Genomic DNA, 15,040 nt, shown 5'->3' with positions numbered 1-15,040 from the left:
TTGAAAGTTCCTTTGACATAAATCTTATATGAAGAATTTCATATTAATAGAAAATCATTTGTTATCTCATTCATATAAACTAAAATCAACATAATATAAATATGTTAAAATATACTAAAATATGAATCATTTGATTGCATTCTTATTATTATTATTCAATTTTAACAAAATTTGACAGAGATACTCTTAGTAATATGTAGATATAATTCAACCATTGGATCAATAAAAATCACATTCTATATCAAATTATAAAAATAGTGTAATATTTATCAAAGTTACACCGATATAATTTGATATCTTTCTCCTCTTTATCTATCTATCTATCTATATATATATATATATATATATATATATATATATATATATATATATATATATATATATATAATGGCCAAACATTTACCCTTTTTATAGTATCATTATTAAGAAAAATTATTGCAATAAGTTATAATTTGAAATATAAAGATTAGTTAAACCAAGAAAGGTCACGGAAAATTAATACTATGCTTGGAAAGACATTTCAGTTAGCTTCTATTATTTTTTTACTAACTGAACAATTTGTTTAACTGTAAGCTCTTTTTAGTCGTTTCTATCTTTTTTAAAATGTTATTTGAAGTAATATATTTTAAAATGCTAAGTTTAACTTCTAACTTTTTTATATTTTCTTCCATATTTATCTAAATTCATTGTTATTTTTTAAAAATAAATCATTATTTTTTTATTTTACATTTTTCAGTTACTTCAATCATTAATCTTACCAAACACTTATAATTTAATAAATTAATTTTTTCACCTTTCAACTAGTTTTGATGAACAAGTTATGCTATTTAAATCTCTACATTTTACATTTTTAATTACTCTATTATTGTAAACATGTCTACTTCCCTCCAAATTATTGAGCACTCATGTGGGATAGAAATTTTACATAAGTTGTGTTATATAAATACCTCTTAAATTTAAACATCTCACTAATATTTTTTATTTTTCTTTTCACATCATATCATATCATAAACCTTAATACATTTATATTACATTTTTCTCTCTCTTTTCTATGTATCCCTGGATGTTAAATGACATTGTAGGTACCCATTAAATTATTTTTCATTTTACCTAAACACAGAGACCTAATTGGCTTTTCATCACCGTTATTATTATTATTATTGAAGAAACAATTCGCTTGTTTGTACTTTGTAGCTGTACTTGTTAAGAAATCCAAAAAAAATTAAAACAAACATTTATTACTAAAAACCACGAAAAATATATACTATAAATAACATAAAAGACATGGATAACCATTAAGTTTCCTATGTTTTTGTTGGACTAGAAGGTCCATTATTGGCAACAAGCTAGCAGCAGAGGAGAAGAATCAGAATTCAGAACTGAAGCAGACATGGCCGAAGGAAGAAACGAAGACAAAGACAGAACCATGAAGCGCCTTCTTCTCATAACAAACTGTCTCTTACTCACCATCGGCACCTCCGGTGGGCCCCTCGTGATGCGTCTCTACTTCCTTCACGGCGGCCACCGCGTCTGGCTCTCCAGCTTCCTCGAAACCGCCGGCTTCCCCCTCATGCTCCTACCCCTCGCCGTATCGTACTTCCGTCGCCGCCGCACCGCCGCCGCCGGAACCTCCAAACCGAAATTAATCTCTATGAAGCCCCCTCTCCTCGCCGCCTCCGCCTTCATCGGAATCCTCACCGGCCTCGACGACTACCTTTACGCCTACGGCGTGGCGAGGCTTCCGGTCTCCACTTCCGCCCTCATCATCGCAACGCAACTCGGCTTCACCGCGTTCTTCGCGTTCCTTCTCGTGAGGCAGAAGTTCACGGCGTACTCCGTAAACGCCGTCGTTTTGCTCACTGTCGGCGCCGGCGTTTTGGCGCTTCACACCAGCGGAGACCGTCCCCCTGGCGAGTCCGTTAAGGAATATGTTATGGGCTTTGTGATGACAGTGATCGCTGCGGCATTGTATGGATTCATTTTACCCTTGGTGGAGTTGGTGTACAAAAAAATCAAACAGCCTCTTACTTACTCTCTTGTCATGGAGATTCAGTTCGTTATGTGCTTCTCCGCCACTCTCTTTTGCCTCCTTGGAATGATCATCAACAATGACTTTAAGGTACTACTTCCTTCTCTTCAATTACTCTCTCCTTCTCATTTCTTTTTTTTTTTTATTTTCTATTGTTTTTCCTCTAAAATAATTTATATGTTTCAAACTCAAATCAATAAATAAATTTTATATTAATTTTTCATTTTTATCCGACATGATACTTTAACTTTACCCTTTAACTCCCATCATTAGCATAATAAAAAAGTACAATTTTCGTGACTAAATTTTGTTACTATTCATTTTTTGTGGTGAATTGTGAATTTATTGTAGGTGATTCCGAGGGAAGCCAAAAAATTTGAGCACGGAGAAGGAAGTTACTATGCTGTTTTGGTGGGGAGTGCAATATTATGGCAGGCTTTTTTCTTGGGGGCGATTGGGGTTATATTTTGTGCCTCGTCTTTGTTTTCTGGTATTTTGATTGCGGTGTTGCTACCCGTAACGGAAGTGTTGGCGGTTATTTTCTACAAAGAAAAGTTTCAAGCCGAAAAAGGGGTTTCTCTGTTGCTCTCGCTTTGGGGCATGGTGTCCTACTTCTATGGGGAGATTAAACACTCAAAGAAAATGAAGATGAAGAACAGTGATACTGAAGCAGAACTGGCACAACAGTATTCGTGATTGATTATTGCAATTTGAAATTTGCAATGCAGTGGTTAGTGTAATTGAATTTGGGTTTGAAATTTAAATTGGTAGGGCAGGTCGAAAATGCCCGAGTTGCAATTCCATTTTCATGCATATATGGTTCTGGTTCAGGATAGGAATCGTTTCGTCCACATTATACATGGGCGACAACATTTGTGTTCAAGTCAAAACAAATCATAGGTAGCATGATAGATTCTTGGATATATATGTATGGTTGTTGTTTCGTCAATAAATATGTATGTGACAGGCCACTTATATATTATCAAATAAGAATCCTATCCTGTGTGCAAGCATAACTCAACTAGCATAGTTCAACGTCCATGGCATAGTATATTGTGCGACTTTAGATTTTCATTTCAACTAGTTTTGTTCTTGCTAAAAAAATTGTTCTTTTTTCATGCTATTGTTCTTTTTTTTCATATTTTAAAAAATTATATAAAAAATTTAATTCAAATTAATATTACTCGTTATTTATAGTTAAAATTATGTAAGGCATAAGGTTTTGTTGTAAATATAAACAGTTTATTTATAAACATATTCTTATGTAAGGCATAAGATTTTATTTATACTTTTTTTTTTCATTATTTATTATATTCCTTATCATGTTTATTATCTTTCTATAATTTTTAATTTCTTATTTTATTTGTCCACTCACAATCCCACACATAATAGAGTCGATAGTATTGTAATTAAATAAGTTATTTATCCAAATAAATTAAGAGTGCGTTTGAATTGATAATTTTAACTGAGGAAAGTAAGTAATTTATTAGAGAATTTGAATGTCTATAATCTAAAATTCATTGTTTCGATGTTTTTTTGTGAAGAATTTAAAATTTTAAAATTTTAAAACAGAATTTTAAACAACTAAACATCAATTATCAATCGTGAACATAGAGAAACATGTATAACTAACACACTAATCATATCTTCTCTTTTTTCATTCATTTTTTTAACCTTCATAACTTTAATTTTTTATATTCAAACATAAAATTTTAAAATAAAAAAAATTCAATTTAAGTATTTGAAATTCTTAAAATTTAAAATTTCTCAAAATTTTAAATTTCCCCATCCAAACACACTCTAAGGAAAAATGACAATTCCAAAGCTTTTGGATCCATCGTCCATTTAGGAGAGTCTCTCTTTTGGTTTAAAACATTCATTCAGTATTATAATAATTATTATGTAAGAAGAAGACAAATTTAAGTCCCAAAATAATATAGATATTTTTTTCACTTATACCCTTCTTATTGTAATATTAATGATGAATAGCAAAAACTATAAATTAATTAATGATGATTAGATTACTTTTATAAAATGATAATTCATTTTCATTCATTTATGAATTTGTCCAAAAGATTTAGGACAACAATTATTATTATAAAATAGAAGAAGTGATTGATTAGCACCTTTACTCTTTGTGTCGAACGAGAGAAATGGAGTGAAGAAAAAAAGTTTGAAATTTGAATAAGAAAAAAATTGACATTTTAATTCTTTACTTTTGATTATATATATTAAATTTAAATCAAATTGAGTACTTTTAATTATAAATTAACCTAAAGCATATTTGAGAATGAGAGGGTAAAGGAATTATCAAACGAGGCTTAATTTGGCAAAATTCCAGACGTCTATATAGATCGTTGTTGTGTTGAATTATGTGTGTGTGTGTATATATATATATATATATAATTGCATGAACTTAATGAATGTTTTAGTGAGATAAATTGCTCCTCTTTGACGTGTTTAAATACAATCAATTTATTATTTACTTTTGATAAAATAAAATAAAATATTCAAGTTGTGTCTGTAAATTTCTTCATTGTCAACGTGGAGCTTACATCATTCATAATCGTAATAGTGCTAGATTTATATCCTTAGTTAAAGGAATTAATAATCTTGTATTAAGTGTTATCTAAATAAATTTAGGAAGAAAAAAAATAAAAACTAATTAAGGAGTAAGAAAAAATATTAGGGGACAAATTTATTTTTAAATTTTTTAGCAGAAATTAAATGTATATTTAAGCTTATACTAAAATACTAAATTTAGGAAGAGAGTATAATATCACAATCTAAAATAAGAAAAGTTTTCAGATTCAAAAAATACTTATAAAACTTTTTATATTTGTAAATTCTTCAATACTTTTTTTTATTTTTATGGATAAAAAAATAAAAGTATTTATATTTACTTCACTCTAATGGACGAGTGAAATTTTAACTAAGACTTGTTAGATATAAAACCTGGCTTACTTGATTCCATCAACCTTTTCATTTTTAATTGTATAATATGTTGAGTTACAAGTGTGAGGTGAAGTCTCAGGTCGAATAGAAGTAGTGAAAGTTGAGCACCATATAAATGAGGAGAAGAGCTATAAATCTGAGTCGTCTCTTCTTATGTGGTGGATCGTGGTCCATAGGTGTACTTCTCGAATATCTCTCCAACAATTGATATCAGAGCTATACTAGTGGATGATAAAATTCCGCAACCTATAATAGATAGATTTATAAACTATTAATATTAATTGAAAAAAAATGTAAATAAAATCATTTTCTTAAAAAATTTATGTTCTTTATAAACATAAAATTTTGTTATGCTGTATAAAAAAATATATATACTTTGTAAAATTTGATGCTTAAACTCCATCCTCATTATAAAATGAATTTGATTAATTAGTGTCTTAAGAGATTAATTAAGGGAAAAAAAGTAAGCATTTATTGTGGATAGACTAAATATTATTTTTTATTCATTATCTTTTACTACTGATGTTTCATTTTATTATATTACATTTTAAAAGTTTTATTTTGATTTTTATATTTTCAAAATTTTCATTTTAATTTTTGATGTTTTCCAAATTATTCATTTTGACATTTTATGTTTTAAAATGTTTTATTTTAGTCATTTTAAATGTTCCATTTTGATCTTTTACTTTTTTGAAAGTTTCGTTTTACTTATTTTTTTTTATTTCTATTAACAGATGTTAGTATTTCATTATCACACGTATACAATATTCATCCACTAAATAATATTATTCCCATAATTATACCACAACCTATCACTTGCAGAACCCTGGTATAAAAACTCGTGTTATTTTAGTTAGATTTAAGTTGGTGAAAATAATATTCCACAACAAGTAATTCATTTATTTTTAAACCAACCCATTTATTATCTATTATTTGATTGATTAATCTTAGTATATCTATTATATGACCATTAACTAAAACATGTCTATGGTTAATTAATTGGCAGAACATATATCTAAAAGATAGATTTGACGTGAACTAAAATTAAACTTTTAAAAATATAAATAATTAAAATAAAAATTTGAAAACTTAACGTACTAAAATATATCAATACTAAAATATAATCAATTAACCGAAAGTAACATTTAATCTTCTAAAAATTATAGAAAAGTAAAAAAAAAATAATAAACAATATAATTTTATGCATTCTATTAAAAATCTTTTTGTTTTTAGTTTCTTTTTTCCAGTATCCTAAGAATATTAAGATATTGGTTATAATTTTTCTTATAAAATATAATGATGTAAGTTGATGATTAGACCCAAAACGTTATTTTTTGTTATGAAACCAAAAAAGTTAGGATAACAGGTTTAAATTAATTATTATTTTTAATGAGAATCAAGATATCAAATTGTCATTTCTCTTATTTATGATGGCAAAGATTGGCCAATAAAAAAAAATCAAGACAAAGATCGTCCTTTTCTAAGTTTATAACCTCTCAGCTCGTTTTCTTCTTTATGTTTATTCTGTTGTTCGTCTCTATCTCTGCACTTATTCAGGACATCAAAAGTCGATTCCTCAGTTTATCAATTATCTGGTAACTTTATTTAACAAGGGTATTTCATTATGTAATATTTTTTCTAAAATTATATTTTCTTTTATTACTTCCCACTACATTATTTATTTTATTATATATCTCTTTTTTAAATTTATCTCTCACGGTTGTGAAAAACATTGTATAGTTTAATATATAAATAAAATTGTCATTGGAAGGCTAAATTCAATTTTTGACACGTCCTAATCAAAGCACGCGTATTAGATTCACTATTGAAAATAGTTCAACTGTGCCCAATAATTGCAGTGTCAATCAATATCAAGGAAAAATGAAAATAGTATAAGTTTATGCACCAATACATTTCCTTACGTCCGTTATTGCCACGTGATAAATTGCAATAAAATGACTAACTTACCATCGTATGATTCGTATTTCCATGTTAAAGTTTTTCATCACTCCATCTTCTCTTCTACTTGTCAAGACCAAGGCCAGTAAATGTCATCACTAGTTTGTTTTTATATATAGTTAATGGGTAAATAATTGGAAATGTTACGAACATATTTTTTAATATACTTTTTATATTGAAATTTATTAAAAATCATAATTTTTTATAAGTTCTACTTATCATTTAATGTCTCTTTTAATTTTAAAAATTTTAATAAATTCTAACCATGTTTTTTTTAATAATAGTTGTTTTAGACAAAAGTGACAACTCCATCGTCACCTTACTAGGGGTAGCAAAATGAGTTGGTACACCTCATTCTATCCCGCCACCAACCCATAAAAATCATATCAACCACTATCGTACACTTTATATATGGATTTAAACTGTCACTTAGTTCTATTTTTGTTGAATTGACATGTTGGTATGTCAAAATTAAAATACTAAAAAAAGTAAATAATAAATATATTTTAATTAATTTTATATTTTATAAATATTAAATACTTGCTAAAAATTAAATGTATTATCTTAAATTTTGAATAATAATTTATTTAGAAAAAAAAGTAAATTAATTAAAAATTATTAAATATATGTATAAAATATCAAAATAAATATTAAATTATTTTTAATAAAAAAAAAGGAGTTAATGGGTTAACTGTCCTGCTTTTTTCTCAGTCTATTTTTTAGCGGTGAAAATTAAATGAATTGATGAGTTGAAAATTTCAATTCATGCCAAAAAAATGAATTGACCTAACGGGTCCAACCTATTTTGTCACTTTGGCACATGCCATGCTATTTATTGACAAGGCACTAGAGTCTGTATGATGCAATATCGTGAACTATCGTCCAAAAAAAATTGCTAGTCTTTAAAGTAACAAGGTTAAGGATTTTTGTGAACTATTTTGATTATAATCAAAATAGTGAGACATTTTTAAATAATTAAACAATGTAAATTATAAAAACTGATATTAGAATATCAAATGAATAAAATTGTTAAACATCCATTATAATTTCAAAATCGATATAGAGGAAAAAGTGAGATCAAAAGAAAATAAATAATGTGATAATAAAAAAAAGCAAATAAAAAGTAAATGATATGAAAAGGAAATGGAAGAGAATGTTAGTATATATTTATAATTATTCATATTTAAATTGTGATTAATATTTGTTATTAATTTTTTTATGGATAGTGATTAGTGAGTTTCTTTTTATAATATTATGGATAGAGTGGAACTCTGGACTTAATGCTACTCGAGAGATTGAGGAAATAACCTTTCGCACATTGATTGATATTTTTTTATATTTTTTGAATTTTTGTTGTACAATATTATCGGCAATAATTATGGATGTTATGCATAATATTTGGTGTTTTATTTTGTCATGAGTATTATCAAATTATAAATTTTAGTAGTATTTCACAATGTCTGAATATATTTTACAATTTTATTTAGTATACATAACATTTGGAGAAGTTATTTTTTGTTGTAAAATATATTCATAATCTTCACTATAGAGAACAAAAAAGATGAAGGAGAAGAAGGATGAAGGACGACCTTGCTCAATAAACTTGCTCAATAAAAATGAAGAAGAAGGATAAATATATAACAACCTTGCTCAATAAAAATGAAGAAGAATAAACTTGTTACCTACGTAAACTTAAAAAATAACATTAATTTATTTTAATTTTCATTGAAATTTTAGTCAAAAAATACCGTTTTGATGTAGGGCGTCAGTGTCACCTGCCCACATAGATATGTCAAATCAACAATGATATACCGTGTATGTATTACACACTCAAACGTTAACGAAAATAACATATATTTAATGGTTAAATTAATTTATCCTAATATTTATATATTTATGGATTAAATTAATCTTTAAAAAAATTAGAACTAAATTTTCAACAAATACACAGTTTCCTAAGCAGGTATTTATCCCCTTTTTCATATTTAGTGCATTGTGCAGCAATGCACTATACTCATGGTTGCCTTGTGCACCCGAAGGTAACCGGTAAACCGGAGTGTTTCCTAACTGGAACACGCGTGTGTATGAATTAATACAAAATAATAAATCATAAATAATATATTAATTAAATATTTTAATTATATAATTAAATAAAATTATAAATTATAAATTTCACATCGGTTATTATCAATACTATATAGATGTTATAGTGATAAATTATTTTCACCGATATTATTAAAGAATAAAAATTTAATATTATTAAAAGTGAAAAAAAAATTATTCAAAAATAATATACTGAACATTGAACAAACAAACTCGTAAATTCCAGAGTCACCGAATTTACTTAAAATTTATTGAAAAAATAAAATTTACACAGTAGGATAAGTGGACTGGTAGGGACTCGTATACCCTTACCAGTTAACTCATCCTCCCACGCATTCCAACGTCAACTAATCAGCACCGTCCATCTGCCGAGAGATGGCGAACCGCTTCATTTCCGCCGGAATCAGACGGTACGCACAACCCCGTCTTCTCTCTCCGCTTTCTGATTATCAACCTAATCAACTCAGCAAATTTTGCTTCATCAGTTTTGTGTTCGGTGCACGAACTCTGTGTAGCTCCGTAGATTCTCGCGCTTCCGCGTTCCACGTGCCGCTCGCGCGAAAACTCAAATCCCGTAAGCAGAGTCCATTGCCGGCGCTTAAAAATTGGGTGGACGAAGGCAACGATGTTTCACACTCTGAGCTCAGACGCATCGCCAGAACCCTCGTCAAATCGAAGTGCTACCACCACGCCCTCGAGGTTCGATTTTCTTCTACTATCTATATTATTCTTCCAACTTGTGCTTCAAAGCTGATTTACTTAGTTTTGATTGAGGCCAATTTTGCTCCCACTTTTGGTATTCAATTTTCCCGAGAAGTAATTAATGCTTGTAAGGATAATGTTTGTCTAAAATTAAGAAATTGCTCATGCAAGACACTGATGCATACATCGGTGAGTTGCATCAAGATGAGGAGGAGGAGGAAGAGTTGCAAGAAATTCAAATTAGAAAAAGATTCGTGCTATCATGTTAATGTTGTGGGATCAAACAAGTTGATGATTGAAAGTTTCACTCCTTAAATCTAAACAGTCATAGAGAAGAGTAGTCAAATTTTGGATGTTCAATTAAGGTTATGCCTTAAAGTTTATGTATTTTTATAGTTTTTAGCATTAATATGCATGTAGTATTGTGGCATCTATTTTTGGCAGTGACCGCTCTGCAATCCACCGTACCATTAGTGTTTTTGGGGTCAGCCACTCTTCCCTACTTTCAAGGATTGACTGCTTAAGGCATTGCATTACATACAATTGCTGATAATGGGTTCTTTCAATCTCTGACATGCATGTCATTGCGATGCAATTTATAGTTTTTATGAGAAGTTTATTAAAAATGTTAAGCAATTTAATTTGTTAATTATTCTTTTACCCAGGTAGTTAAATGGATAGAAAACCAGAAGAATTTCCATATGATCCCAGCTGATTATGCTATGAAATTGGAATTAATCATTGAGAATTATGATCTAATGGAAGCTGAAGAATATTTTATGAATCTACCTGACTCAGCTGCAAAGAAGGCTGCCTGTCTCACACTTCTACGTGGCTATATAAGAGTTAGGGACACTAATAAAGCCGAGACTTTCATGGTGAAGCTCTATGAACTGGGGCTAGTGCTGAGCCCACACCCTTTTAATGAGATGATGAAACTATATCTAGCAACATGTGAGTACAGGAAAGTACCCCTTGTTATGCAGCAAATGAAGCGAAATAAAGTACCCTGCAATGTTCTGTCCTACAACCTTTGGATGAATGCTTGTACTGAGGAAGAAGGATATGGGGTTGCAGCAGTTGAGACAGTTTTCAGACAAATGCAAAATGATAGGAATGTTGAAGTGGGATGGAGCAGTCTTGCTACATTAGCCAATGCTTATAAGAAAGCAGGACAATCTAAGAAGGCCATTCTGGTTCTCAAAGATGCTGAAAGGAAACTATCTACCTGTAACCGTCTTGGTTACTTCTTCCTCATAACACTATATGCTTCTTTGAAGGAAAAGGAAGGAGTCTTGCGGTTATGGGAAGCTAGTAAGGCAGTTGGTGGAAGAATCAGTTGTGCCAACTACATTTGCATACTGATATGCTTGGTGAAGCTTGGGGACATTGTACAGGCCAAGAGAATCTTCTTAGAATGGGAATCTAATTGTCAGAAGTACGATATCAGAGTGTCTAATGTTCTTTTGGGTGCATATGCGCGCAATGGATCAATGGAAGAAGCTGAATCATTACATCTTCACACATTGCAGAAGGGTGGTTGTCCAAACTATAAGACATTGGAAATTCTCATGGAAGGATATGTGAATTGGCAAAAAATGGATGAGGCTATTATTACCATGAAAAGAGCTTTGGCTATGATGAAAGATTGCCATTGGAGGCCGCCACATGGACTTGTGTTAGCCATTGCAGAGTATTTGGAGAAAGATGGGAATCTCAAATATGCAAACAAGTATATTACAGATCTCCGTAATTTTGGTCTTTTTAGTTTATCATTGTATAAAATATTGCTTAGAATGCACCTTTCTGCCAACAAACCACCTTTCCATATCCTTAAAATGATGGATGAAGATAAAATTGAGATGGATAACGAGACACTTTCCATTCTTAAAGCTTTCACTGGGTAGGTAACATCAAATCCATTAAGTTGTCCTGATTGCTTATTGCAAGATGTGCAGTTTTCCAGTAAGAATAATTCTTGTTTTGTAGATGTGTTCAAGCTGAAGTGTTTGGAGGTGAAGCAGTAACCTGGAACTCAGTTTCATTCTTAGGTAATTCCTTCTCTTTAGTAAGCAAGTTATATTTTTTTGTACCTAAGAGGCTAAGATCAGTTTTTAATCAAATATAAAAACCAACATTTAACATTGCCCAATATCTATATAAATATATTTGTTCCATAGCAGTTAGGAAGTAGTGAGCTCTTTCATAATTGCATTGACGTTCAATTCCCTTAATTTTAAAACTCGTTGAAATATGGTTTGCTATAAATCAGTAATTTCAGTATGGCTCAGGGCATTCTGTCTGTAATCTATAGCAGGCTAACTAATTAACTACTCTTGCAGCTTTCTTAACATGATCGCTATTAACTAAATCTAAGAAATAGCGAGAATTCTTGATTTCTCTCAATATCTCTCTCAATTCGAAAATCCGATGCCTTAGTAGCGTGGCTGGCTCACTTGTTTCCTATAGGTTTTTTAATGGGGTAATTCCTACTTTTTTCCTGTAGGCTTTTTCAAGGAAAATTTCAATTCTTACATCAGTATGTACGTGTTTAGGTTAAAACAAGTGGAGCTCAAATCAACAGGTGCTGAAAGATTTTGTGGGATCTGAATCAGAAAAGCTTTGTGGTCAAACCCAGAAGTTTCATCCATTCATCAATCAGTTCCAGCATATTGGTAAATATCATTTCAACATGTTTCATTGATTTAAACATAAAGAGAGCATCATATAACATGGTCGTGTGAATATATTAAGATGGTCAATGGCAATCTTTCAAACTACTCTTACAGGCGAGTAAATGTCTTCCCTTCAATATTACAAGAAACGATAATTTCCTTGTAGTTTTCAGCATTTACATTACAGCATGATAGGTTGGCCATGAGCTCAGGTACGTGTCTATTTATGGCAATACTTTTATTGATATATCATACAAGCATATCAAACATTAACTAAGCATCACATATTTCATGATATGGATGGGGCAAAGCCTTTCAAGTGGATGAAGATGTCAAGAGCTTGTGGAAGGCCTTGTTGTGTTTAAGCAATTTATCACAAGGTGGCATGCATTCTTTGATAACAGGAAGCTCAAGAAAATCATCGAACCAAGCATCAAGCTTAGCCATCAACTCTTTATCAATGAGGTTTATACCCACAATTTCCTCCACTATTCGTATCCAGTATCCAAGCCAGGCAATAGCAATATCAGCGAAGCCTATTTTTTCACCTCCAAAGTAGCGCTTCCCCTCTAATCCTCCTTCAAGGGTCTTCAGATTCTCTCTAGCTTCTTGTGCTGCCTTCTGTTGTTCCTCCCCTCCTTTGGAAAAGGTGGCCATAACAGCTGGCACACACGGAGAATAAGAAAGGTTGAGTGTTAGACTGTTAGTTACCAAGGAAAAAAAAAGCACATGATAGCATGCTGATGCTGAGTTTTAACTTCTAATTTCTTACTACCTTTTCATCAAACGAATTTGGACCAGAATCGTGCCTTGGCCTTTTCATAGGGATCATGTGGAAGGGAGGGATCTTGCTTCCAGGTCTCATCAATATACTCAAGAATCACCAGTGATTCTGCGAGGGGCTTACCATCATGCACAAGAACCGGTACCTTCTTGTAGACTGGGTTATACTGTAGGAGCATAGCACTCTTGTTGCTGAGATCTTCTTCCACATATTGGTACTGAATCCCTTTTAGTTCAAGAGCCCACTTGATCCTGAGAACAAAAGGACTACCCCAGAATCCTATTAACGTCAATGATGATTCTCTTGCCATTTTTCTTCTTTTTAACTTGCGAATTAAAAACCAAACACTTGCAGTTCTCTCATTCTCGTCATGTCTTTATAGGTATTTTTTAGTGATTTATCATTAACCAATCAATCAGAAGTTGCTTATACTTGTACGCGTTGAAGGATCTTCTGTTGATTTGAGGAAAAAGAAAAGCCATCACAATGAGGCTGAAATAGTCAATGAACTCATCGTAAACGAAAGTAGATATTTTGAATAGAAGAATGACTAAGGATCCAATCGTTTAGGCTCAATAATGGAATTGGAAAGTAGCTAGCACTCTTGACTCAGTAGAATTTTGTAGTATATCATAGATATATTTTTATCAACCAAGGTTTTTCAAGATTTCCAACATAAAAAACAAGCTTTTCTACCTAAAGTTTATTTTCCTGTCTTTTCTATTTTTTGTTTTTTGCAGGATACCTGGGCCAAGGCCCAAAAAAACAGAAACACTAAAACAAGACAGATAAAGCAGGGTATTGCTATTAGTACTACTACTTTTGTTAATGACACTACCCATGTGGGTGTATTTTATCCATATTCCAAAATTACTCCATGAAAATTTATACAACGAAATTGTGTTTTCATTGTGTAGTTGGGGGTGAAAATTACACAATGGAAATACATTTTTGTTGTACAAGTGCATAATGGAATCGTATTTTTGTTGTGTATTTTTTCACCTCTCAATTACATAACGGAAACATAATTCTGTTGTGCATTTTTTATCACTCCCAAATAACAATGGAACCATGATTTTGTTAAATTATTTGATTCCATCCCTAAATAACACAACGGAATCATTCCATTTTGTAATTTTACTTTCACTATATAACACAATCATAATTTCATTTTGTAATTTTATTTTTCAAAACAAAAAATAACACAACTAAAGTGTGATTTCTATTGTTTTCTGGCAGGGGAAAAGGTGCTGAGGAGAATGGGGATAAGGGAAGGAGAAGGGGTGGGGAAAATGTGTAGAGAGACACTTTTATCTATTCTCCCTATTTTTCAAAAAGTGATTGTAGGAATTGCAAAATTGGTAGTGGGAATATCAACTCCCAATAAAGCAACCACATTAGTAGCCACCAGAAATGACGAGATATAAATCGGGTTCTTCAAGAATCAACAAGGCTTTATTTAAATATGATTAGAATGTTAGAAAGATCAATTTTTAAAATTCTAAAAGATCCAATTTAAATCATTATATAGGGTCATTTTGATTGTCTAAATTGTTTCTACTTAAAAATACAATTTTCTGTTTATTTTAAGCAAATCTTATTTGTTTCTTAAAAAAAACAACTAATGAAGTCTTATTTAATGAAATTATTCTCAAAATATGTTAACTTAATAAGGCCAAAAAAAAATTTATACTTAGTATCAAGTTTCAATGAAGGATAGTTCAAAAAATAAAAAGTTATTTGTAATTAAAAATGACATAATTTAATAAAGTTAACTAATTTTCTTAATAAGTATAAAAATATATATTTTTATCAAGACGGGAAAGAATATTT

The 15,040-nt window shown here is 30.5% G+C and overlaps 3 protein-coding genes across 12 annotated transcripts; 2 read left to right on the top strand and 1 right to left on the bottom strand.

Annotated features, from left to right (window-relative positions):
* The first annotated feature begins 1,291 nt into the window (after window positions 1–1,291).
* LOC100803818 (purine permease 1) lies at window positions 1,292–3,042 on the top strand. Its single transcript, XM_003522727.5, has 2 exons — window positions 1,292–2,119; window positions 2,381–3,042. The coding sequence occupies exons 1-2, from the start codon at window positions 1,391–1,393 to the stop codon at window positions 2,723–2,725; spliced, it is 1,074 nt and encodes a 357-aa protein (XP_003522775.1). The 5' UTR covers window positions 1,292–1,390; the 3' UTR covers window positions 2,726–3,042.
* A 6,291-nt stretch (window positions 3,043–9,333) lies between these two features.
* On the top strand, window positions 9,334–14,655 carry LOC100813805 (pentatricopeptide repeat-containing protein At5g27460). Of its 10 annotated transcripts, none has more exons than XR_005891234.1 (6): window positions 9,349–9,745; window positions 10,414–11,651; window positions 11,738–11,799; window positions 12,255–12,423; window positions 12,538–12,635; window positions 13,948–14,655. XR_005891234.1 is itself a non-coding variant. In XM_006578241.3 (5 exons), exons 1-5 carry the CDS (start codon window positions 9,422–9,424, stop codon window positions 12,356–12,358), a joined length of 1,653 nt encoding a protein of 550 aa, XP_006578304.1. In that variant the 5' UTR covers window positions 9,334–9,421; the 3' UTR covers window positions 12,359–13,622. The 10 variants fall into 10 exon arrangements, 2 of the variants coding, with proteins under 2 accessions (XP_006578304.1, XP_006578305.1); XR_005891233.1 differs by having other exon boundaries at window positions 12,255–12,635; window positions 13,948–14,005; window positions 14,447–14,655; XM_006578241.3 differs by lacking the exon at window positions 13,948–14,655 and having other exon boundaries at window positions 9,334–9,456; window positions 9,532–9,745; window positions 12,255–13,622.
* LOC100813267 (glutathione transferase GST 23-like) lies at window positions 12,739–13,517 on the bottom strand. The gene is given in 2 exon segments (XM_014774578.3): window positions 12,739–13,085; window positions 13,199–13,517. Coding segments are annotated over 2 exon segments (666 nt in total).
* Window positions 14,656–15,040: the final 385 nt, after the last annotated feature.

Source organism: Glycine max, chromosome 4 (assembly GCF_000004515.6).
Source record: "Glycine max cultivar Williams 82 chromosome 4, Glycine_max_v4.0, whole genome shotgun sequence".
Lineage (NCBI taxonomy): Eukaryota > Viridiplantae > Streptophyta > Magnoliopsida > Fabales > Fabaceae > Glycine > Glycine max.
This window is presented reverse-complemented; position numbering and strand designations above follow the sequence as displayed.